Source organism: Danio rerio, chromosome 3, assembly GCF_052040795.2.
Source record: "Danio rerio strain M-AB ecotype USA chromosome 3, GRCz13ab, whole genome shotgun sequence".
Classification (NCBI taxonomy): Eukaryota; Metazoa; Chordata; class Actinopteri; order Cypriniformes; family Danionidae; genus Danio; species Danio rerio.
The window spans coordinates 28,731,400-28,754,702 of record NC_141023.1 but is presented as its reverse complement, the minus strand read 5'-3'; the positions used below and the strand labels follow the sequence as shown (position 1 = coordinate 28,754,702).

Genomic DNA, 23,303 nt, shown 5'->3' with positions numbered 1-23,303 from the left:
GAGCCTTAGATTAAGAGCCAACTGTCAAATTGCAGAATGATAATCTTCGATTTTAGAATCACATGCAATTTATGCATAACTCATCAGTAAACCATGGTTGTGTGAACGCTGTACCAACTAAAAGCATGTGCTGGATTTACACAGGATTTCCAACTCTCATGCATTTGGTGTGAGACTTATGCAATTGGCAGTATTTCAACACCCACTGCCCCTTCATTCACTCAGTCACTCCCCACAAAGCCACTCACCCGCTCTTCACTCTTTGGGTCGATAATAACAGTACATAGTAATATATTTTCCAGGCATCCCTGGATTTACAGCTAATGACAGAACAGGCTTTACTGACAAAATGCACATGAAAATGGCCTTCGATTAATTTTGCAGCCCTATTTTAAGCCCGGGACAAAGTAAGCCAACAAGAACACACCATACTGAGGGACAGACTCTCATTCCACAAGGGAAAACTGGAATTTGTGATGAAAAAAAAAAAATGTAAGCAAAGCAGCATTAGTAACATTTTCACAGAATGTGTACTTAACCTGGGAGACATTTATTTATTATGTATTTATCTGATAATCCATATAGTTGATAAATATTTAGGAAATCCAATAAAATGACAACCAGCCTAATTGTATTCCCTCTTGATTTCTATCTTTTGCTTGGTTGCATTATGGATGGATTTTGCTAGTTCAAACTTTGATCACTCGTTGGCTGAAAACAATCCCTGTAAAAGTGATTCCAACAATATTGTTGTTAGAGTCTCTTCCCCGATACTTAGAAGGACTTTTAAAAACTAGATAGTTAAAGCCTTTGATGTGAATAGGCCTTTAATCTGATTCCAATCCCTACTAGTGTGATTTTGCAGACACAAATTTGCTGGAAGTGATCAAAACATGTATTGAAGTGCAAAAACAGACAGCCAAATCAGGACAAGCAGACTGTTCTAAATCAGGCCCAAAAATAGTGCTTCCTGTAGAGCTCTGCACAATTTACAGTATATCTAAAAATCCACCATTATGTCAGTGGCGAGATGCAGATGTGCTTGAGGAAATGCTGATGGCTGAGTTATGACTTGGAGGTTTAAAAACACAGAAAAAATATTAAACTAAAATGGCAGAAAAAGTGAAGAAAATACAAAACCCATTGAAGCTCCAAGGTGACCTGAGCCTTAGGCCTCTCAGGCAGATTCTTGTGACACTAACAAGACAAGTGACAGGAAAGAAATACAAACACACACACATACTGACGTCAGCATTGGCTGAGAACTAAAAGTGAGAAGAGCAAAGGGAGCAAGAAAACAGAGCTACATAGAGAGAGTTATGTACTTTTAAGAAATGAGTTGCTCTACAGAGACGCACATCTGCTCTTTCCTGAGATCAATTTAGGCTGTATTAGTCTGACAGTTTCTTTACAATACTGCCAAAAAAAGCTAATAATAAATCAGTGATGTATAGCAGACTGGTACTGTAATGTGACACTTGCGCTAGCAATTTAAGGAGGTGCTTTTTGACTGAGAGCAGATCTGCTTGCAGAACACCTATTAGTTGAGTGTAGGTGGGTTGGGGACAGTAAAATCAGCCATTGCCCCTCAGGCTATGCTATACTGGTAGGTGTATTTTTGCAGGAGCTAGCAGAATCTGCTTCCCCAAGGATGAACTGTAATTGTTGACTCTCTAGTCCCCGAAAGAAAGGAGGAATTATTGTTTGACTTGTGTCTTCCATTGCAGCGGTGCTTTAAAAAAATGACACAGTAAAAAATATGCAACATCTTACATGTTAACTGCTTATGAATAGTTGACATTTCAGAATGTAACAAAAATATCTATAGTATCTAAAGAAATGTGAGTTTTATACACTTGTTGTGCATGAAATCAAATATATAAGGAATTCTAGATCGGACAAGTAGCCTGGAAATTAAGGATTAGCTATTGAAAAAAATTAATTAATTAATTAAAAAATAAAAATAAATAAATGAAATTATTATTCACGGATCTATAGATAAAATAAAATATCCATGAATCTATGGATAAAAAAAAAATAAAAATAAATAAAATAAAATAAAAATAAAATAGATGAATGGATTAATGGTTGGATGGTTGGAAGGATGGATGTATGGAAGAGAATATAAAGACAGGACATTTATCAATGCATCTATGAATAAACAAAGTAAAATAAGATAAAATAAAGTACAATAAAAAATTAAATTAAATTAAATTATATATTCATTTATCTATAGATAAATTAAACAAAAAATAAAAAAATAAAATAAAACACATGGATGAAATAAAATATAAAAACAGGACAGTTATCCATTGATCTATGGATAAAAAATTAATTTAAATTAAATTAAATTAAATAATAATAATAAAAATGAATCTATGGATAAAATTAAATAACTCCACAACTCTACAAAGGACAATTAGTTCAGTGGAAAAATATAGACAAATTGAATAAATAATAAAGATATAGCACAATTACTTTAAATAAACTAGAAAAAGTAAAATAAACACATCATTTAGATCCACTTGTGGACATCTCCTGAGACTACAAGGATGTAGTGCTGCTCTTGACAGCTCTATCTCTTGTTTGTTCCATTTCTTAATAATTGATTAAGTTACATAATTGATAACCTACAAGTGTCAAGGGCTTGCGGCTGAATAGATGGGCTAGCCTTTGAGATTGACTGCATCTGAAAGAGGAAACTGCCTCTAATTAATATCACTGCTTAATTGCTTGTCATGAGAGACCCAGCAAGCGCAATACACTACTCTCAAAGGGTCCAGAGGAGAAAGTGAGACCGAGAGAGAGAGTAAAGGAAGATGATGAAATGTGAGAAGGATTAGAGATACACACACTCGGTTTCATCTTCTAGGAGATATTTAGCATTTAACTAATTACATATCCAACGAACATAGACTTAAGCCAAGGTCACACTGCACTTTTTGCCCTATAGACTTCCATTCATATGCATGCGAACGTGACAGACTGGAAACAAGCTTGTGTGACAAGTTTTTGCAGTTTGCTGCATTGCAAAGTTCAAGATTGGTGAACTCTGATCTGCTAAATCGCATTATGTGATTACGTGAGACCAAAAGAAGATCAAAACATGACTTCCCAGTACTGAAAATTTAAATATGGAGCAATTGCTCACTTTTTTTAAATTGTCTAATCATCTTGTTTAATCATTTTACTTTGCCGTATGACAGAATTTTTTTTTGCTCAAACCCTACTTTGACCGCAGCTTTAAGCAGAATCTTCCAAGTGTAAAATAACAATGTATTATGTTATATACACACACACACACACACACACACACACACACACACACACACACACACACACACTATACACACTATACACACAAAACAGTTGTGATGTTACTATAAGAATCTTACTGTAGGAAATGATACAACAAAAAGTTATGACTGCAAATGTTTTAATGTTCTTACTTGTCTTATTTTAATAAAGTTAATCAGCTTTCAAATACATTTCATAAGTTATGCTAAGTTTAACTTTATATTTTTGTCAGTTGTACTGATATTACCGGCCACTTTATTAGGTACACAATACTAGTACTAAAGTACTAGTACTAGTGCTAGAGCTGAACCCCCTTTTGTTTTCAGAACTGCCTTATTCCTTTGTACCATAGATTCAACAAGATAAATATTCCTAAGAGTTTTTGGGTCCATATTGACAAGATAGCATCACACAGTTGTTGCAGATTTGTCAGCTGCACATCCATGATGCAAAACACCCATTCCACCACATTCTAAAGGTGCACTGTTGGATTGAGATCTGGTGACTGTGGAGGCCATATGAGTACAGTGAACTCATTGTCAAGTTCAAGAAACCAGTCTGAGATGATTCACGCTTTATGACATGGCACCTTATCTTGCTGGAAGTAGCCATCAGGGGATGGGTACACTGTGGTCATAAAGGGATAGACATGGTCGGCAACAATACTCAGGTAGGCTGTGGCGTTGACACAATGCTCAATTTGTACTAATGGGCCCAAAATGTGCCAAGAAAATATCCCCCACACCATTACACCGCCACCACCAGCCTGAACCATTGATACAGACAGGATGGATCCATACTTTCATGCTGTTGACACCAAATTCTGACCCTACCATCCGAATGTCTCAGCAGAAATCGAGACTCATCAGACCAGGCAACGTTTTTCCGATCTTCTATTATCCAATTTTGGTGAGCCTGTGCCAATTGTAGCCTCAGTTTCCTGTTCTTAGCTGACAAGAGTGGCACCAGGTGTGGTCTTCAGTTGCTGTAGCCCAATCGCCTCAATTTTTGACATGTTGTGCGTTCAGAGATGCTCTTCTGCATATCTTGTTGTAGCAAGTGCTTATTTGAGTTACTGTTGTTTTTCTATCAGCTGGAACATTCACCATTCTTCTCTGACCTCTGGCATCAACAAGAAATTTGCGCCCATAGAACTGCTGCTCACTGGATATTTTCTCTTTTTCGGACCACTCTCTGTAAACTCTAGAGACGGTTGTGCATGAAAATTCCGATAGATGAGCAGTTTCTGAAATACTCAGACTGGCCCGTCTAGCACATACAACCATGTCACATTCAAAGTCACTTAAATCACCTTTCTTTCCCAATCTAATCCTCGGTTTGAACTGCAGCAGATCGTCTGGACCATGTCTACATGCCTAAATGTATTGAGTTGCTGTCATGTAATTGGCAGATTAGAAATTTGCATTAACAAGCAGTTTGATAGGTGTACCTAATAAAGTGGCCGGTGAGTATAAGTTAAGACGGCTAGAAAAGTTCATTTGATTCAACTAAAAAAACTTAATTACAAAGGATGCAAAATAAAACCATTTTTAATGGTGCTTTTTCGGATCCCACTGTATGTCATATGCATAACTATATGGATTATATTCCTGTAGAATTCAAAGTGCTAAAACATGCATGGGGGAAAAGGAAAACATCTCTAAATACAGAAATAGTAGTGGAAATAATATGTTAATTTCCTTCTGTTTTTCACCACATATTAGAAGTACGACAGCAATTAAAGCGTGAAGAAAAAAAACATTCAAGGCAGTCCTGAAATCAACACAATTCAGTATACCATGTAGTAAATGTAAATATTTACCTTGAGCGTCATCTCCCCCACAAATATGGCTGTGAAAATGTAATTGGACACGGTAAGGAAAAGCCTCTCCTGCAGAGGGAGGAAAAGGAGAGAAATAAGAAAAACAGAACAATTAGAAAAAGAGAAAACACCATAGAAGGAAATAGCTAGAATGTTGTCAATGCTGTGAGGATATCTGCTCGAGGACAACTGGAAATAATCAATGAGTAAATCAACAGGTTAAACCACTAACTCAAAGATCATTCGGCCTCAATCTTACCAGGCTACCCTGAAGGATCTTGGGTCTCTCCAGAGCCACAGTGATGCAGTTTGAGAAGATGAAGGCCAGCACCACATAGTCAAAGAGCTTGTGGGCTATGATGGACTGACACAACAACCTGAACCTGGAGAGAAAGGTCAAGGTCAAGAAGAGAGACAAATACAGACTTGAACTAAACGAAAAAAAGTCTAGATGAGTAGGAGTAAATCATGGCTTAGTTCCAAAATCTAGTGAGCTGTCTTGATGTCTACATAGAGAGCATACAAACTATCGTGGAACCATTCTGAATAATTGACAGAGTATAGGCTACAAAATGTTCTGAACATGAGATGAGAATTTTGGATGATGTTTTTAATATATATTTCAGGGAATGACAAGAAGCCAAAACAACAACTGGCCATACTCTTAAATGTTTGTATGAAGGGATTATCAAAAATCAGCAACTCTATTTTAATTAAGTAAAAATACATTATAACTTTTGGAGAGGATTTTGGAGATAATAATCAATTTTGAATATTATAATTAGTAATTAATTGCATCAAAAATAGTTTGTTTTGACCATCCAAAAGTTTGTTTTGGTATAATTTACGTGTTTGTACTGTTTATATTTATTATGCATACATTATGCGTTGAGAAAATGTTTATTTATATTTACATCTAAAATATATGAGTAAATGATTCATATTATACATACATTTATTCATTCATTTATTTTATTTTTGGCTTAGTCCCTTTATTCATCAGGGGTGGCCACAGCAGAATAAACCTGGTTTTACAGCACATGTTTTATGTAGTGGATGCCCTCCCAGCCGCAACCCAACATTTGGAAATACAGTACATACATTTAGATAAATATAAATATAAATAACATCTATGTAACAAAATAGTTTTGTAAAGTTTTGTTTCTATATACACGTGCGTTTTTTACATATACATATTAAATATATATAGTTAGGTCCATAAAGATTTGGAGATCGACACAATTCTAACAGTTCTGGCACTGCACACCAACACAATGGATTTGAAATGAAACTAACAAGATGTCCTTTAACTGCAGACTGTTAGCTTTAATTTGAGGGTATTTACTCCAAATCCCTAAATCTAGTGCATGCTGTTTGCAAATGTGCCTCCCCACTTGTTAAGGGTCCAAAAGTAATTGGACAGAATAATAATAAATCAAACTTTCACCTTTTAATACTTGGTTTCAAATCCTTTGCAGTCAATTACAACCTGAAGTCTGGAACGCATAGACATCACCAGATGCTGGGTTTTATTGCTGGTGGGGCTCTGCCAGTTCTCTACAGCAGCTGCCTTCAGTTCTTGCTTGTTCTTGGGGCATTTTCCCTTTAATTTTGTTTTTAGCAAGTAAAATGCAAGCTCAATCTAATTCAGGTTAGGGGATTGACTTGGTCATTGCATAAGTTCAGAAGCATTTGGCTTAATATGAGCGAAAAATATTGCTTGAAACACATCAGAATTCATCCTGCTGCTTTTGTTAGCAGTCACATCATCAAAAAATACAAAAGAACCAGTTTCATTGACAGTCATACATGCCCATGCCATGACACTACTACCACCATGCTTCACTGCTTAGGATCACAAGTAGTTCCTTTCCTTCTCCATACTCTTCTCTTTCCATCACTCTGGTACAAGTTGATCTTGGTCTCATCTGTCCATAGAACGTTGTTCCAGCACTGTAAAGGCTTTTTTAGAACTCTAATCTAGCCTTTCTGTTTTTGAGGCTCAACAATGAGTGAATAACACACATCTTGCCGTGGAACAGCTGAGAAGCCAATTATCCAATTACTCTTGGAACCTTAACAAGTGAGAGGCACATTTGCAAACTGTTGTAATTCATACATCGTTCACCTGATTCGGATGTACATACCCTCAAATTAAAGCTGACAGTTTGCATTTTAAATTAATTGTGTTGGTGTATAGAGCCAAAAATGTTAGAATTGTGTCGATGTCAATATTTATGGACCTAACTTTATATAACACACATATGTCAATACAATCTTTTATTTTGGATGTGATTAGTCGTGATTAATCTTTGCCTAGCACGAATTACAAATTTAAGTAATTGATATAATATAATATAATATAATATAATATAATATAATATAATATAATATTTCAGTCTTCAATATCTTCAGTTTCAAATGATTGTTTAACACTCTATCATATTCAACATATTTATTATAATAAATAGTCGACTCTGCAATAGTGTTTATTTTGCTTTCAGCAGAAGCTTATTTAAATCTTTTTAAACACAATTAATGACACGTTTTTATTAATAAAATGTTCCTTTTCTAAATTAAACTATAAATTCAGAGTAAAAAAAAAAAATCTTATAGCCCCTAAACTTGTAAACTAACTCAGTACATCACCATCACTTTTTTCTCTCATCCCACAAAACTTGTCACAGTGCATTTTGGCAGCTCAGAGTCAGAAACAGTCAAACATCTCAATTTTCCCTCAGCAACACAAACTTTCACAGGACATATACAGACCAGACAGTTTGTAAAAAAGCAGACTGACAGGCAGAGGGTGGGAATAATCGGCTCCTATCTCACTGACAGCGATCAATATCCTAATCAAGCCACCCTCTAAAGAGCTGGCAGCCCATCAGTGCTATTGATCAGACAGGCAGAGCAGAAGAACCGCAGGAGAGAAGCCGAGCTGTGCAGGCATCTTCCCCTCTGTGTTATTCAGAGATCAAATCAGCTGCACTATAGGAAACTGCCTGTGACACAAGCTTGCCTTTATCTGCTTAATTCCAACCTGTTCTTGGGCACGGAGCAACTGATAATCTGTTTAGCTTAATAATGAGGTGAGGCTCAACAAAAAACGACTTCCAGCTAGACTCTTAAATTTTACTGCTTACACTGACAACATCTGACTCTTCCCTGACTGGGATTTTTTTAAATTGCAAAGGCATGGGTGTGGTCTGAGGCTGTCTGTAACAACAATATTATTGACTTAATAAATCGCCCAAAATATGGCCACAAAAAGATTTTAAGCTATAAAAATAAGACACTGGGTTTATAAGGCTGTCTGCAGCAACAATAAGATTGAAATAATATTCCCTAAAATTGAAACAAACAAAACAAAACAAAAGATTTTATGCTGTATTTCAGAAACTGAAAAAACAAAGCAAACAAAAAAAATATTCACATTCATTCTCATGCTGTTAAATCAAAACGAAACAAAATGAAAAAATGAAAAACTAATAACTAGTAATTGACAAAACAAACCAAATATAAAAAACTAAATCACATGTTTGTTCTCATGTTACGTTCACAACAGATGTGGATGAAGCATCAAGCTAGAATTATTTACATTTTAAGTCAATGCAAAGACATGAATAGACATCCTGCGTCATGAATGATGCGATTAGCATGAATGAAGTGGCACGAATTGCTCGAATTGGAAAATCTAAACTTCAGCGGACATTCACGCCGCATTAACCAAACATGAGCTTGTTCTTGTAGGAATTCAGCTATTCTCTCAATAAAATCCATGTTAGCCATTTAGCACGAAAGCTAGAGTCACCGGGCAGACAGAAGGCCTTCTCATGACACGAATCCATGTCTAGTGTGAAGTAGAGCTAAACGATTTTGGCTAAAATGAGATTTTTTTTTTGCTTAAAATCAAGATTACAATTTTCTCACGATTCTGTAGATGTGCTTTCGGTTTCATTTTCACTGCTAAGTGCTGTTCATCATCCCACGCGTCTCCCAAACGATCACTCTGAGCCACAAACTGACTGTTGTTTACAACTTTATTACCTGTTATTCACAGCCTATGCAAGTTCTTATCACTAAAGTAGACTTCATTCACAAGCGCGCGACTACCCTTTCTGTGGTAACAGCTCATGGTCAGCTCACGTCACATGTGATTTTGCGGCCGCGAATACATCATTACATAAAGACAGAAATTACATTTTTGGGTGAATTATACCTTATAAATACAGTATTTTAACACCATTTGGAGGTGTCCACATTATTGAGCAATGTATGTAAAACAACAAGAAGATTTGTGCGGCCGCCTTTGCTTCTTTGTAGAAATGCTGAATTAAGATCGTCTAGAGAGTCGAATCAAGATTGCGATCTTTTTTTAAATTAATTGTGCAGCTCTATTGTGAAGTTATTTGGATGTGTGAAAGAAGCGAATGAACGAAGCAAGCTAAATTTAAATTGTCATGCGTCTATTTAAGCGCGAATAGCATGATTTATTTACGTGTTCAACATCTGGTGTGAACACAGCACCATGCTGTTAAAACTAAATGTAAGGAATTAGAGCAAAATCAAAATAAAACAAAACAAAACATAGAAAACAGAAAAAAACTTTAAAAAATAAATACACAATACTTTTTTTTATTTATATACTACATAACTAGTTTTTTTTATAAATAATGATTCATTGAGAATGCATAGTACTTTGGCTTGTCAAAATAAAACAAAATAAAATATAAATGTTATACAAGTGTAAAATGATTATTACGTTCATATACTGTAGGCTCACTTAATAAGTCAATCTTTACAAACAACTGTGAAATGGTGGAATGGCATGCATTCATCTGTTTTTTTCTCAATTACAAAATAAGCAGAGAACAGATGTATAGTGCATAATATCTAAAACTACCTATATAAATTGTGTGCGAACAAGACCAGGTAAATCAGCTTCCCTCAGCTCTCATAAAGAGCTTTTTAAGACTGTTATATATTCACAGAAATCAGACAGTGAAAGCACTGACTTGTTTTGAGGAGAGAAGAGGAAGACAGACCAGTCTTCCCTGGTCTCACACCAGTCCGGTCTGTACACCTCCATCATCTTCTGGATCCGGAAACACAGACTCTGCCGAGAGAAAAAGATGCATTTAGCATATGATCTTTTGCCAACAGTGATGACTGAGATGAATTCTCCACAATCCAAGGTGGAAGAACATTCTTGGAAACACATTTGATACTGTAGTTGAAGCAGTTATAAAACGCAGCTATCCAATGTTTCAGGTCCCATGGAGCCGCAGTGTTACTCTTAATTGCTTACAAAACAAGAGAATCTGGCTTTAAAAACAAGAGTCTGGCTTTAAATTAAAAACTAAAATCCTACTGCCATCTGTTAGCGTTCTTCCTCAACAGATAATAATTGGGTGATTTTAATTGTGTAGTTCATTGTATGAACAATTGGCGGTGTGTCAGGATTATTTACATTGTGTGGACAAGCTTTTTTACAGGCGTAAAGCCTTTCCAGAATCCTCAGATAACTCATTAGTGAAAAATAAAATTTATTTAAAATACAACTCTAATCTAGGGCAGCATGGTGGCGCAGTGGGTAGCACAATCACCTCACAGCAAGAAGGTCGCTGGTTCAAGCCCCAGCTAGTTCAGTTGCCATTTCTGTGTGCAGTTTGCATGTTCTTCACATGATTGTGTGGGTTTCCTCCGGGTGCTCTGGTTTCCCCCACAGTCCAAAGACATGCAGCAAGCTAAATTGTTCGTACTGTGTGTATGTGAATGAGCGTGTATGGGTGTTTCCTAGTGATGGGTTGCAGCTGGAAGGGTATTCACTGCGTTAAAAACATGTGCTTGATAAGTTGTTGGGTCATTACGCTGTGGTGACCCCTGATTAATAAAAGGGACTAAGCCGAAAAGAAAATAAATGAAAACAACTCTAATCTTCATTAAAACCAAATGTGTTAACCTTTTAATTCATTTCTTACAGATGACAACAAAACTTTGAATAAAAAATAAAAAAGAATAAAAAATTTTATTAAATAAATAAATTATACATATAAAAACAAGCAAAACTGCTAAAGTCATACTGTATATTTATATATTATTTAAATATTAGGGTTTGTATAATTTTACATGTTTAAGAAAGAAGTCGTTCAAAAAAATATCGTTCAAAAAAACTAAACAATACAATAAAATAATGCATCTGTGTGTGTGTTGGGGGCATAGTATTTTTTTATTTGAAATATTATTTCAAATAAAATTTTTATTTAAATATATGTATTTTTAAAATTTAGTCATTTCTACTATGGCAGTCATTGCTTCTTCATATTCATTTAATTCTTCAGAAATAATTTTAATATGCTTATTTGAAGTTTAAGAAATATTTACAACTGTACTGATTAATATTTTTACTACTGTAATAACTCCAATTGTACAATGTCAAAAATAACAGAATTTATATAAAATAAAAAAATATTTGGAAAATTAAGTTTTAAAAAATATATATATTTTTTTAAATATACAGTTGAGCTCAGAATTTTTCGCCCCCCTAAATTATTATCCCTGTTTACTTTTTCCCCCAATCTCTGTTTAACAGATGGGACATGTTTTTCAACACATTTCTAAACATAATAATTTTAATAACTCATTTCTAATAACTGATTATTTTATCTTGGCCCTGATGACAGTAAGTAATATTTTTACTTGATATTTTTCAAGACACTTCTGTACAGCTTAAAGTGACATTTAAAGGCTTAACTAGGTTAATTATGTTAACTAGGCAGTATTGTATAATGATAGTTTGTTCTGTAGACTATCAGAAATAATTAACTTAAAGGGACTAATAATTTTGACCTTATTTATTTTTTTTTTTATTAAAAACTGCTTTTATTGTAGCTGAAATAAAACAAGTCAGGCTTTCTCCAGAAGAAACAATATTATCAGACATTTTGAAAATGTCCTTGCTTTTTTCATTTTTAAACTGAATAGATTTAATAACTCATATGTTTTGTCTTTGCCATACTGACAATACATAATATTTCACTAGTTATTTTGCAACATACTAGTATTAGTATTATAAGTCTTAACTAAGTTATTAGCTTAACAAGAGGGTTGGGGTAATTAGGCAAATTAATGCTTAACAGTGGTTTGTTCTGAAGAAAATGAAAAAAAAATATATATAATGTATTTACAAATATAACATAATAATAATATAATATAAAAATAAAATATAATATGTAAGGGAGCAAATAAAATTGACCTTATAATTGTCTTTAAAATTTTTAAAACTGCATTTCCTGCAGTCGAATTAAACTTTTTCCAGAAGAAACGATATTATAGGAAATACTGTGAAAATGTTCTTGATCTGTTAAACATGACCTGGGAAATTTTTGAAAAATAATAAAAAAAAAATCACAGGAGAGCTAATCATTTTGACTGTATATAAAAAAGGTAATGCAAATGAACTTCATTTGAAAGGCAGATCAACATTTAATTTGGTATTAAAATGGAAATATTTTCCCCTTCACAGTACTGAGGTCCCGTTTCAAATTTCCTTTGAATTATGGTTCAAACCTCATATTTAAATATGGTGTGAAGGCACATCATTCCAGGATTAATGCTGATGACCCCAAACATAACTGGCTGTCATGAGCAATTGCAACTCGCCAGTTTAAATGTGAATGAGATTTGAGAGCTCCAGCAAAGTGACGATTAGTAAATGAGGAACATTTTGATCTATTACTCTCCAAAAGCTATAATATTGATCATGTTTAAAGCTCTGAATATGACACATTACTTTATGAGGCTTTTTTGAAGCTTCACAACACTCTCACTATCACTTTCATTGGAATGATAAAAACAACAACAATATGACAAACAACAACATTAAACAATCTCTCTTTGTGTTCAAGGGACGAAAGACAGTTAATGCGTTTGAAACATAATAACGATAAGTAAATAATGAAAGATTGTGTAAACTATTGTTACCCATCCCCATTTTTATGTATAGGCTTACTGAATTTTAAACTATGGGTTGCACTTCTAAATCAAAAGAACTTCCATTCAAAATAACTGAAGCAATTTATTTCAATTTATAAGGTTGCTGTACACATACACATAGTGAAAACTGAGTGTGACGTACAGAGGTACACTTTATGCTTTACATTTATTCGCCATGAAACTAATAGTTTGGTAAAACTTTACAATAAGATTGCATTAGTTCCTGTTGGTTACAAACATAAACAAAGAACAGAAAATACATTTATTACAGTACTGTATTTCTACAGAATAGTTAAAGTCAGTGTTGGGTAATTTACTTAAAACATTAATAGATTACAAATTACTGACTACTACTGGATTTGTATTGTGAATTGTAATCTGATCACATTACTAATTACTTAATGTAAAAAGCAATCAGATTAGTAATTAAAGGGTCACGAAACACCAAAACACATTTTTTGAGCTGTTGACAGTCGTATATGTGTCCCACACTGCTAAAAACACTATTAAGACACCTATATTTTAAAAAGTGTAAATTGGTTGTTTTTGCGTTATTTCAAGCAAATTCGTACTTCCTGTTTGAAACTAATTTTTGAAGCTGCGTCACGGTCATGACATAATAGCCTGTATTCCAGCCTGCAGACTGGGCGTCTGTGCCAGAGTGAGTCTTATTACGTCTTACAGTGTGATGCATTAATGCATGAGTAAGGCTTGGTTCAAACCAATCAGCGCGCTCTATTGTGCAACTTCATTAATATTCATTACTGTGTTTACACGACAAAGACGCCACGTTGTGTTGGCAAAACAAGCGTGAAGTGTTGCTTTTATAGTTTGCTGCCGTTAAGTTTCATTTTCTTTTTCTCTCGGTGAGAGCTCAGACTCACGTGTGGATAAACAGTGTACGCGACGCTCGACAACAATAACTTACGTGTCTAAGGAGGATTATTGTTTACCTGAGAGCTGTTCTCATCTGCAAACGCTGAGATCTGGATTCGCTTGTAGTATTCTCTTCATAAAGACGCGGCTCTAGTTGCTGGTGATTGTCCTGTCTCTACAGATTTGGTATGTGAGCAACCAGTGCTCTTTGTTTATTCAGTTTGTTCGTATCAAACTAAGTTAACTATTGCACCGTAACATGTTAGGACCACAACCAAACTTTAACCTCGTGTAGGGTTTTTAACCGCATTTTGTGACCGGAATAACACACGCGGCTTTCTGACGCTACCTGCCGTGTGCATCTAAGTTTCCGGGAAATGCTGAGGTTTTTTTTTCTCTCATTCGCCGTGCGATATTAAACATTGCATGAAAAATACACGCTTAGAGCAGCTCCTCGAATCAAATATCTCGTTTGTCGCGAGGGGCATGAATGAATTCCCTGAATGAAAGAGCCAAACTGCAGTTAAAGTCCACCATTTAATAATTTGGCAAATAATTCCACTACAGATGTCCATGTAGGTTAAACACCATCACTTTCTCCTGTGTGTGAGTATTTTGACTGAAACTCGCGCGTGCCCAAATAGACACTCCCACACCCTCCCACTTTAGTTCCTCCGACACTCCCCCCTAAACAGAGCTGGACACGCCCACTTTTCTGACTTTTTCCAAAGTAGAGGTGTGAAAACACCCTGCTGGTTTCATGGCCCTTTAAATTACTTTGAAGTTACTTTTACTTAATAAACTGTACCTCTTTCAGTAATTTAATATTCACTCAAAAATAGTACAATGGGTTGATCACAGCAGCTTGACATATTCAAAAGAGGTTTGCCCAAAACTTAACATTCTCTCACCAGTCACTTATTCCACCTGTTTGTAGAAGAAGACTTGAAGAAAACCGGATACCTGTAACCATTGACATTCATAGTGTGCAAATGCTCTGCAGTGTTTGGGTGTTCTGTGTTTGTCTGAGGTAATTAGTCTACAGAAATGTGTATATTCAATACAAAGCATAAAGCTGATGGGTCAGTTGTTGTTGCATGACTCACAGGTTTTCAACTGGTGCGCCTGGAAATTGCGAGTATGCATTCAGCGCAAGCCGCGCACCTCCAGAGGAAATAGTGAACTTGCATGAGCAAAAGACGCGATATGTGAACCGCCCCTTAAGCATTTATGCTTCTCTTTACATTCAGGAGACACCTTCACGCCCGATCCTGCACAAAAATCCAGCTTAGGCTGTTTAGCTGCTGTGTTTTTAGGCACCGGTGTCCTCCTTGGAGACAGGTACTGTCATAGAGCTGCTTTCTATTCAAATGCTTGAACAAGTTGCTGGTTAAGTTAAAAGCAGTCGAAAGAACTTTAGAGACTGGATGTAGACTGCATTTCACAGCAATATTTTTGTTTTTATGAAAACAAAGTAATGTCTGTATTTCCAATCGAAGAAGCAGCCACTCTCGTCAGTAACCATTTCATCTTATGTTCTCCAGCAATTTAAAAGCACATGCTTATTTACTGACGTTGCAGTGGAAAATGTTATTTAAAAGAAGCAGTTTTTTTCTTCTAAAAACTATATTTGTAAGGTAAGTAATGCAATTACATTGACTTTAGTAACTGGGATTAAATTACACAAATTTTAAACGGAATTTGTTACATTACTGCGCTCCCCAAAAACGTAATAAGAATACAGAAACACATTAATGTGGAATCCCCAACTCTGGTTAAAGTTAGTTAATGAATGTTAACTTTAGTTGGTTTACTGTTAGTTCTTGTGAACAAGCACAACTTTGTATTTAATAACGCATTAGTAAATGTTGAACTATGATTAATAAATGCTCAACAAGTATTGTTCATTCTTAGATCATGTTAGTGAATACATGTACTAATGAAACCTTACTGTATTTTTAAAGGTTCACAAAACCCGAGTACTTTTTTGAGGTTTTAACAGATTTGTGTGTTGAGAATCATTTTGAGCGACGTAGCGCCAAACTGCAAGTGCAAAGATGGCCTGTCAGTTTCTCATTATTATTCATAGCGGAGTTTTCTTATCCTATGAAAAGAGCCTGCTTTTTAATTATTCATGACTGCGCGTGCTTTCCGAAGGCAAGGCAGACCTGCCAGAGCCAAGCTGTGAGACATGGACCCACACAGTATTTAGCTGTTCATGAAAGGTCGTATGTGTTTGTTTCCATGATCCATGTGATTTGTTGCATGTTTTTCCTCTCGATGCTGTCAGGGCCAACTAAGCTGTTTGTGTGCAGCAAGCATTTTTGTCGGGAGAATTGTACGAGAATTGGAGAATGGCAGACGTTGTCTTTTCTCAGTGGAGTTCGTTCACATTTAGACACATCACCCTGCTGCTGTGTTCGCCTAAATCCTATAGACTACCAGCAGGGCTAATGGTTATAATAGACAGGGCAAGAGACCTGCTGCACTGAGTCTGCATTCAGACCTGGGGGTTGAGGGAAAAGTTTTCATTTATAGAGTTTATATGAACACAATTATCTTCATAATGATAGAAATTGTGGTTATCTGTATATGAAATTACGAATAACAAATGTAGCAGGGCATTAAAATATTGTTTATTTGTTTGCATTTTAATTTTGTAAACTATAAAATCATGAGTCTCCTCACTGCAAAAAATGCTTTTCTTGCTTAGATTCTTTGTCTTGTTTCTAGTCTAAATATCTAACATTTTTTATATCAAGAAGCATTTTCTAGACAAGCAAAACATATTGCCTTGTTTTAGGAAATAATATGCCAATATTAAGTCAGTTTATCCTTAAAACAAGCACAATAATCTACCAATGGGGTAAGCAAAATAATCTTGTTTTTTCTTTTGACATAAGATTATTTTGCTTACCCCATTGGCAGATTATTCTGCTTGTTTTAAGGATAAACTGACTTAATATTGGCATAATATTTCTCAAAACAAGGCAATATCTTTTGCTTGTTTATAAAATTCTTCTCGATTTAGGAACTTTTAGATATTTGGACTAGAAACAAGACAAAAAATCTAAGTAAGAAAAGCATTTTTTGCAGTGCTCACGGCGTGTGTCTCATTTTGTGAGCTAACTGACAACAGTTGTTTGCTCCCCTCCTTCTCTCCTGCTGGCCACGCCCACTCCTGCCTTTTGCTCGAGGAGCTCCACGCCCACTATGATGCATCTTTTGAAAACATTCTGAGGTAGACCTGAACCGAAAAGTGGGGGGTGTCATGACCCTTTAAGTGTAACCCATAATTTTAAATGAAATTATGCTTGGCGTTTTAATGTGAAAGCAATATTTAACATGTCTGTAAAATTAATGGGAAATGAGTCTGAAGTTTCTGGGGTTATTCATGGCCTGCTAAAACTAATTTGTTAATTAACGTGTACTTTTAAGATGATTGTACCCCCCAGTAAAAAAAAAAAAAAAAAAACACTTAACTGAGTTTTTAACCATTGAACAAAAGTTACTTTCATAATTTACATATAGCAACATGAGATGCAGGAATAAGTTGGATATAAGAAGAATGTTCACAGGTAACTTACATAGTCTAGCTCATCCTCTAGATCCTCCCTGTCCTTGCGTGTGTTGACCTGAGGGTAGACTTCATTAATGATTTGTGGTTGAACTGATGGCGTTTTCCCATTACAGTCCTGATGCTCTCCAACGCTTCCCAGACCCCCAGAGAAGCTCTTCTTGCGCTGGCGGGGGTGCAGAGGAGGCAGGGGTGGTCCTGGCACCTGTAGAAGCTCTGGGAGCTCCAGAGACAGAGCCCTGCGTTCCCTGCGTGGGGGAAAGTGTCTGGGGAGCAGAGGCGGATGGAGAGGCGGAGGTGGAGGAGACAGCAGGGATTCCTGCTCGGCGGGATGACAGTGAGGGCTACGGACTCGTAAACTGCCTCCACCCCCCATCCCCAGACATCTGGAGGACCGTCCCAAGCTGTTCCAACTCGACCTGCGGCTCCATATTCCTGGCCGTGCGGGGCGTCCCCAATTGTGGTAAAGAGATGCTCGTCCTGGACACTAATGCACAGAATGCAAATTGTGAGTCAATAAATAAAGCTGAACTTAAGTACACAGCAATGTGTTTTATCATGCCTAATTCAATGTTATGTGCTAGTCTGAAACTTTTATATTGCTTACGAATAAAATAAAACTAAATTATTTATTAAATTAAAATGAATTATTGTACATTTATTTGTGTGATGGCAATTAATATATAGTTGGGTTGTTACTTAGAAAAAAAAAACTTATTTTAAATTAAATTCTTAATCCAATTGTCACTCATTTTCCTCACTATCTTTTAATTTCTCTCTCCACTCATTTTCTAAAGAGATGAGTTCTGTTAAACTGTACAATTTTAGGGAACATCACCAAACTTACTTCAAAAAATGAGCTTGTGAAACCCTTTTGTTGGAAGTAATCATTATGGTGATTAGTGTTTCCTTATCGTATCAACCAATTAGAAGATTACTGTAATTTGTTTCAGCTAAAGTTCGAGTTTTTCCAAAAGTATAACTTAACTTTGGTGCAAACTTTAACACTTATTTTACTCTAAATAAATATTTATAAAAAATAAATAAATAAATAAATTACATTCACAAAGTAACAATACTGTTTACTAGATACCATTATGTATTTATTAATTTGTTTTAGTTACTTTACTTTGGTACAAGATCAAAGTATAGTATAATCTTGAAAAAGAAAATAATGTAATTTTTTACTGCTAATTTATAAATGTTCCGCAAATGTATAGTTTTGTCTTGGTAGAAACTAAAACTGTAATTTAATATTAACCAAAATATTTATTCTCCCTATTGCATATACTATCACAAGAATGGCATTATTTTCATGGTAAATAAATATAAAGCATAGAGAAAGAAAGAAGTGATATCCACTTAAAGGTAAAATATTATTTTATAGAGACCACAAACTGATAGTTCAACTTATTTATTTATGGAATTAAAACTTCACATTTGAATCAAGTAATGGCAGATGCCAAGCGCTTCTTGATGAGAAATGCCATGGTCAAATGACAAAAAACTGCGGGATTAAAGTAAAAATACTACTTTGAGAACTACAGGTTATAAAAATGTCATTTGAATGAAAGACATGGTAGTTTAACTTTTCTTTTCAGTGCAATGGTGGTATAAGAAATTACAGCTATTTAATTTAGCCACTTCAAATTGTACCACTAATGACAATAAACCTCCGACAACAGTAAAATATTAAACCTCACATTATATTTACTTTTTTAAAACATTTTATTTCAAATGGCTTTTTATAAGACAATTTTATTGCCTATTTCTTTATTACAATATTTTTGAAAACTAAGACTGCAAATAAAACGTTGAAAAGGCAGAAAAATATCAAGAAAAAGTTTAATTTGTTCAGGCCACAATACACTGAGTCACCACATTTAACAGTTTCAGCTGTAGAAAATAGAGGTTTTAAGTAGTCCATACTACTGTAAGTCAAGTACATTCTAATTAAAAGAAGAGCTTCACTAAATACTATTTATATGTAAAACAACATACTATTTTTGTTTTACGTGGAATTCAGAGGCAATCAAACAGCATTTTTAATGTTATCTAACTGTGATTTACAGTCTAATTAGCATCAAATATCCACAATTTTATATTCCATTTGTGGGTTGGTACTACACTACCTGACAAAGGTCTTGTCGTCTATCCAAGTTTTAGAAACAACAAATAATAACTTGACTCATAGTTGATCATTTGGTATCAGAAGTGGCTTATATGAAAGGTGAAAGGCAAAGGCCTCTAGATTATGCCCATTTTATTTATTTATTTTTTTAAATAAAATGTAATCATGCCTTGATTTTTAATTATTTATTTACTGTATTATATAAAGTCATGCTGTAGTGGGAAAAGAATGAATATTGTCTATGACTCCCATAAGTCTTGGAGGACTGCATTCAAACATCTCTGCAATGACTCAAAAAACTGAATAAACTTAATATAAAAATTAAAGTTAAATAATTAATAAAGTTATTAATAATTAATAATTCATTAATTATTTTATTTTAAAATAAAATAATTAATAAACTACTTACTTCAGACATGCTCAATAATGTTCATGTCTGGGAACTGGGCTGGCTAATCCTGGAGCACCTTGACCTTCTTTTCTTTCAGAAACTTTGATGTGGAGGCTGAAGTATGAAGAGGAGTGCTATATTTTGCAGTATTTCTAAGGATTGGGATTAAGTTCAACAGATGATTTATCAGAAAAATCGAACTTCTGCAACTTTTCCAAATGATCAACAAGAAGTCAAGTTGTTATGTGTTGCTCTTAAAACCGCGACAAGACTTTAGTGTATGCAGTCCAGTAAATTTTCTCTATTTTTGGTATTCTGCAGCATCCTCCAGAGTCCAAAACATCCCACACAATGCAATTTCATATTGAGAGTTACCTGATTTACATAATTCCTTGTAAATCTATCTACAGTAAAACAACAGACAGCGCATACAAATAAACCATGTTTTCAACTCATTCTTAGCAAGTTCCCCCTCACCATAAAACCCTTGAAAAAAGCCAACCGCATCACAAAAGCCTGTTATTATTTAAACCATTGTAAAAAAATAATTATGTAGTTTATAAGTTGCTCTCAGCTCTTGGAGTGCCCGCTCAACGACCCTCTGCGCGAATGCTAATATAGTGCTAGCTAGACAAGTAGAGACGGCTCTAAGTGCTGAGTAAGTGTCTTATTAATGGTTCGCTAAATGCTAATACATGCAGAGCTGATGGATAATTATTGTGTTCTTTGTGCTTTTTAAAGAGGTTTTGGATTGCTGGAGTGGTATGATATAGCTTTGGTGAGTTAAACCCTGTAATGAATGGCAGGTTGATGGAAGCATGCACAATAGGCTCACCAGCGTGGTTTGCTCCAGGCTAGCCCTGCCCAGAGAGCTAACGCTGCTCTTGCGCGAACCCAGGGCAAAGCTCAGCCTTTCAGATGGGTAAAAGCCCCTAGCATTGGGTGCAGGTGCTAAATCCAGATGCCCGTTAGGGGTCAACGTGGAAATCTTGGGATCTGCACAAACACACATGCCAAGACTCATTAGATCACAAAAACATCCAAAGAATTCAAAGTCTGAGAAGCACTAGGAAGCTTATTGGGGAGGATGGTGACTTGAAAAACCATTTGTTTTGTGTTTGTGGTGGGGAATTAATGAGTGTGATTCACCAGGCCTATTAAAGTTTCAAGCTTCTGTGTTTTCTGGTATCTCTTAACCCCACTTTCATGCCAGGCGACACTAGTGGGAGCATGTAAGTTTGTCTTGTGTCTGTGGAGAGCTGTAGTGTGTGTATGCATTATTCATAACATCAAGTCTCGGACCACAAAGTGCCATGATTCTTTCTCTCTCTCTCACCAAATATTCACATGCATCATTCACAGTTGCTTGTTAAGAAAGTTTTAAACTAAATGTAAACACGAGGATGCTTCAGCCAAAAATGAAAATTCTGTCATCACTTGTTCCAAACCTGAGTTTCTTTCTTCTGTTAAACATTGAAGAAGATATTTTGAAGAAATCTGAAAACTTCTAACCACTGACTTACATAGTACTTGTTTTTCCTACAATGGAAGTCAATGGTTACAGGTTTTCAGCTTTCTTTAAAATATCTTCTTCAGTGTTCAACAGGCTAAAGATACTCATAAAGGTTTGGAATCCGTCAACCTGATTTTTACCAAGCAGAGGCGGATTTAACCAATTAGTGCGGTTAGCAGCGCCTTAGTGCCCAAGGAAATCTGCAGGCCCCCAATCAAAATAATAAATAAGTATAAATTATTTCCTTGGCACAAATTTTTAAAAATGTGTCAAAACAAGCTAAATATATCTGTATACATACACATTTTATTTAGCAAAAACGTTCTTATGAAACAATTGAATCAATTGAATCAATTATTTAGAACTATACACAGTATAGTAGTTTGTCCAGATTTAAGGTCCCAGATCATCAGATAACTATAGATAAAAGAAGAGTTGATCTCTTAATAAAACAATGTTTTTGTAAAAGCGGATCAATAAAACATATTAACACAAAGTTCTAAGCAAAAGAAAGCAGATGAAAAACATTCTGTGTGCAATAATTAAAGGATGATCACGTGTACATGTTTAACGTTAGGCCGAATAATAATTCGTTCAAAGAATGGTAAAAGCAAAAGCGGCAACAGCTGCTGCTTACTAAAAACCTGGAAATTTCTTGAAATCATCAGAACTGTGGATGCACAAGCATAGTTTTTTCCAGTCTATTTCAAAAAGAAACGATCGCACCAGTTGCGATTCCAGTCGCGGTTGTTTTGCACAAGGAAACAGGAACTTTTAAGCACTTGTGCGCATCACATCAGCTGTGCCTCGCTTACAACATCAGTGACTGAGGAACGCCTCCCAACGCGCACCTGATCATCTTCACATTCAGTATTTACCTGCTTTCTTTTGCTCTGGCAAACAGTTCTAAATGGTGCTGCTTCTTGGTTCTAAGATTTGCATGCATATTTACAAACCGTCTTAAACAAAAATTTTGATCTTTATGGACGAGACAGCTCTGGCAATTTAAAAATTATTTTCAACCAGCCAAAGTGGCTAGTGGGAGTGACTGTCTAACACGCCACTAAAACCAAAGGGTGTTAATGTCAAGCTCTGCCTATAAACTATATATAAAACATTGTTTCCTATAATATTTTGTATAAGACGCAAACAAATAAAATTTGAATGCAATTAAATATTATGTAATTTAAAATAAAATAGAACAGTGCAGTCCAGCAGTTAAATTTATATATAAAAATAGATATTTATTATTTTTAGTTGTAAAATAATTTTAAGAAAACTATTCATTTAAAATGTAGAGATTACATTAAGATGGAACATAGATAAGAGATTTGAGTGATATAAAAAACAGCTAAATAAATAAAAATTAAATAAAATCAGAAAGGGTGCATTTTAAGACTGCTGGTTTTGGTTGGAATTGGTTGGAATTGCTTAGGACCCCAAATTACTAAATCCGCCCCTGAGGACATGTTCCTGGATTAACATATATGTTGATACTAGAACAATGTTCCAATTAGCCAATCAGAATTAAGTGATATGTTTACCGATAATGTTAAGTTTAGGCTTACAGTTCTACATGCGTGTTATCCCACTATTATTCTCCTTTGATTTTGGGAATAATTTACAGTTATGGTTGGGTTTAAACTTGATTCTTTGAGGGTTGCAGCTCTGCAAAGATTTGCTCCAACCATAATCAAA

General features: G+C 35.1%; 1 protein-coding gene across 4 annotated transcripts in view; it reads right to left on the bottom strand.

Annotated features, from left to right (window-relative positions):
* Positions 1-23,303, bottom strand: part of cacna1ia (calcium voltage-gated channel subunit alpha1 Ia) — a 413,765-nt gene that overhangs the window by 79,515 nt on the left and 310,947 nt on the right. For all 4 annotated transcript variants that reach the window (XM_087244595.1, XM_087244597.1, XM_087244598.1 and 1 more), the window contains 5 exons: positions 20,928-21,088; positions 17,581-18,057; positions 10,138-10,238; positions 5,379-5,502; positions 5,120-5,188 (listed from right to left, as the gene is read on the bottom strand). In XM_087244595.1, the coding sequence (XP_087100721.1) occupies positions 5,120-5,188; positions 5,379-5,502; positions 10,138-10,238; positions 17,581-18,057; positions 20,928-21,088 (932 nt within the window). The remainder of the gene's footprint in view (positions 1-5,119; positions 5,189-5,378; positions 5,503-10,137; positions 10,239-17,580; positions 18,058-20,927; positions 21,089-23,303) is intronic.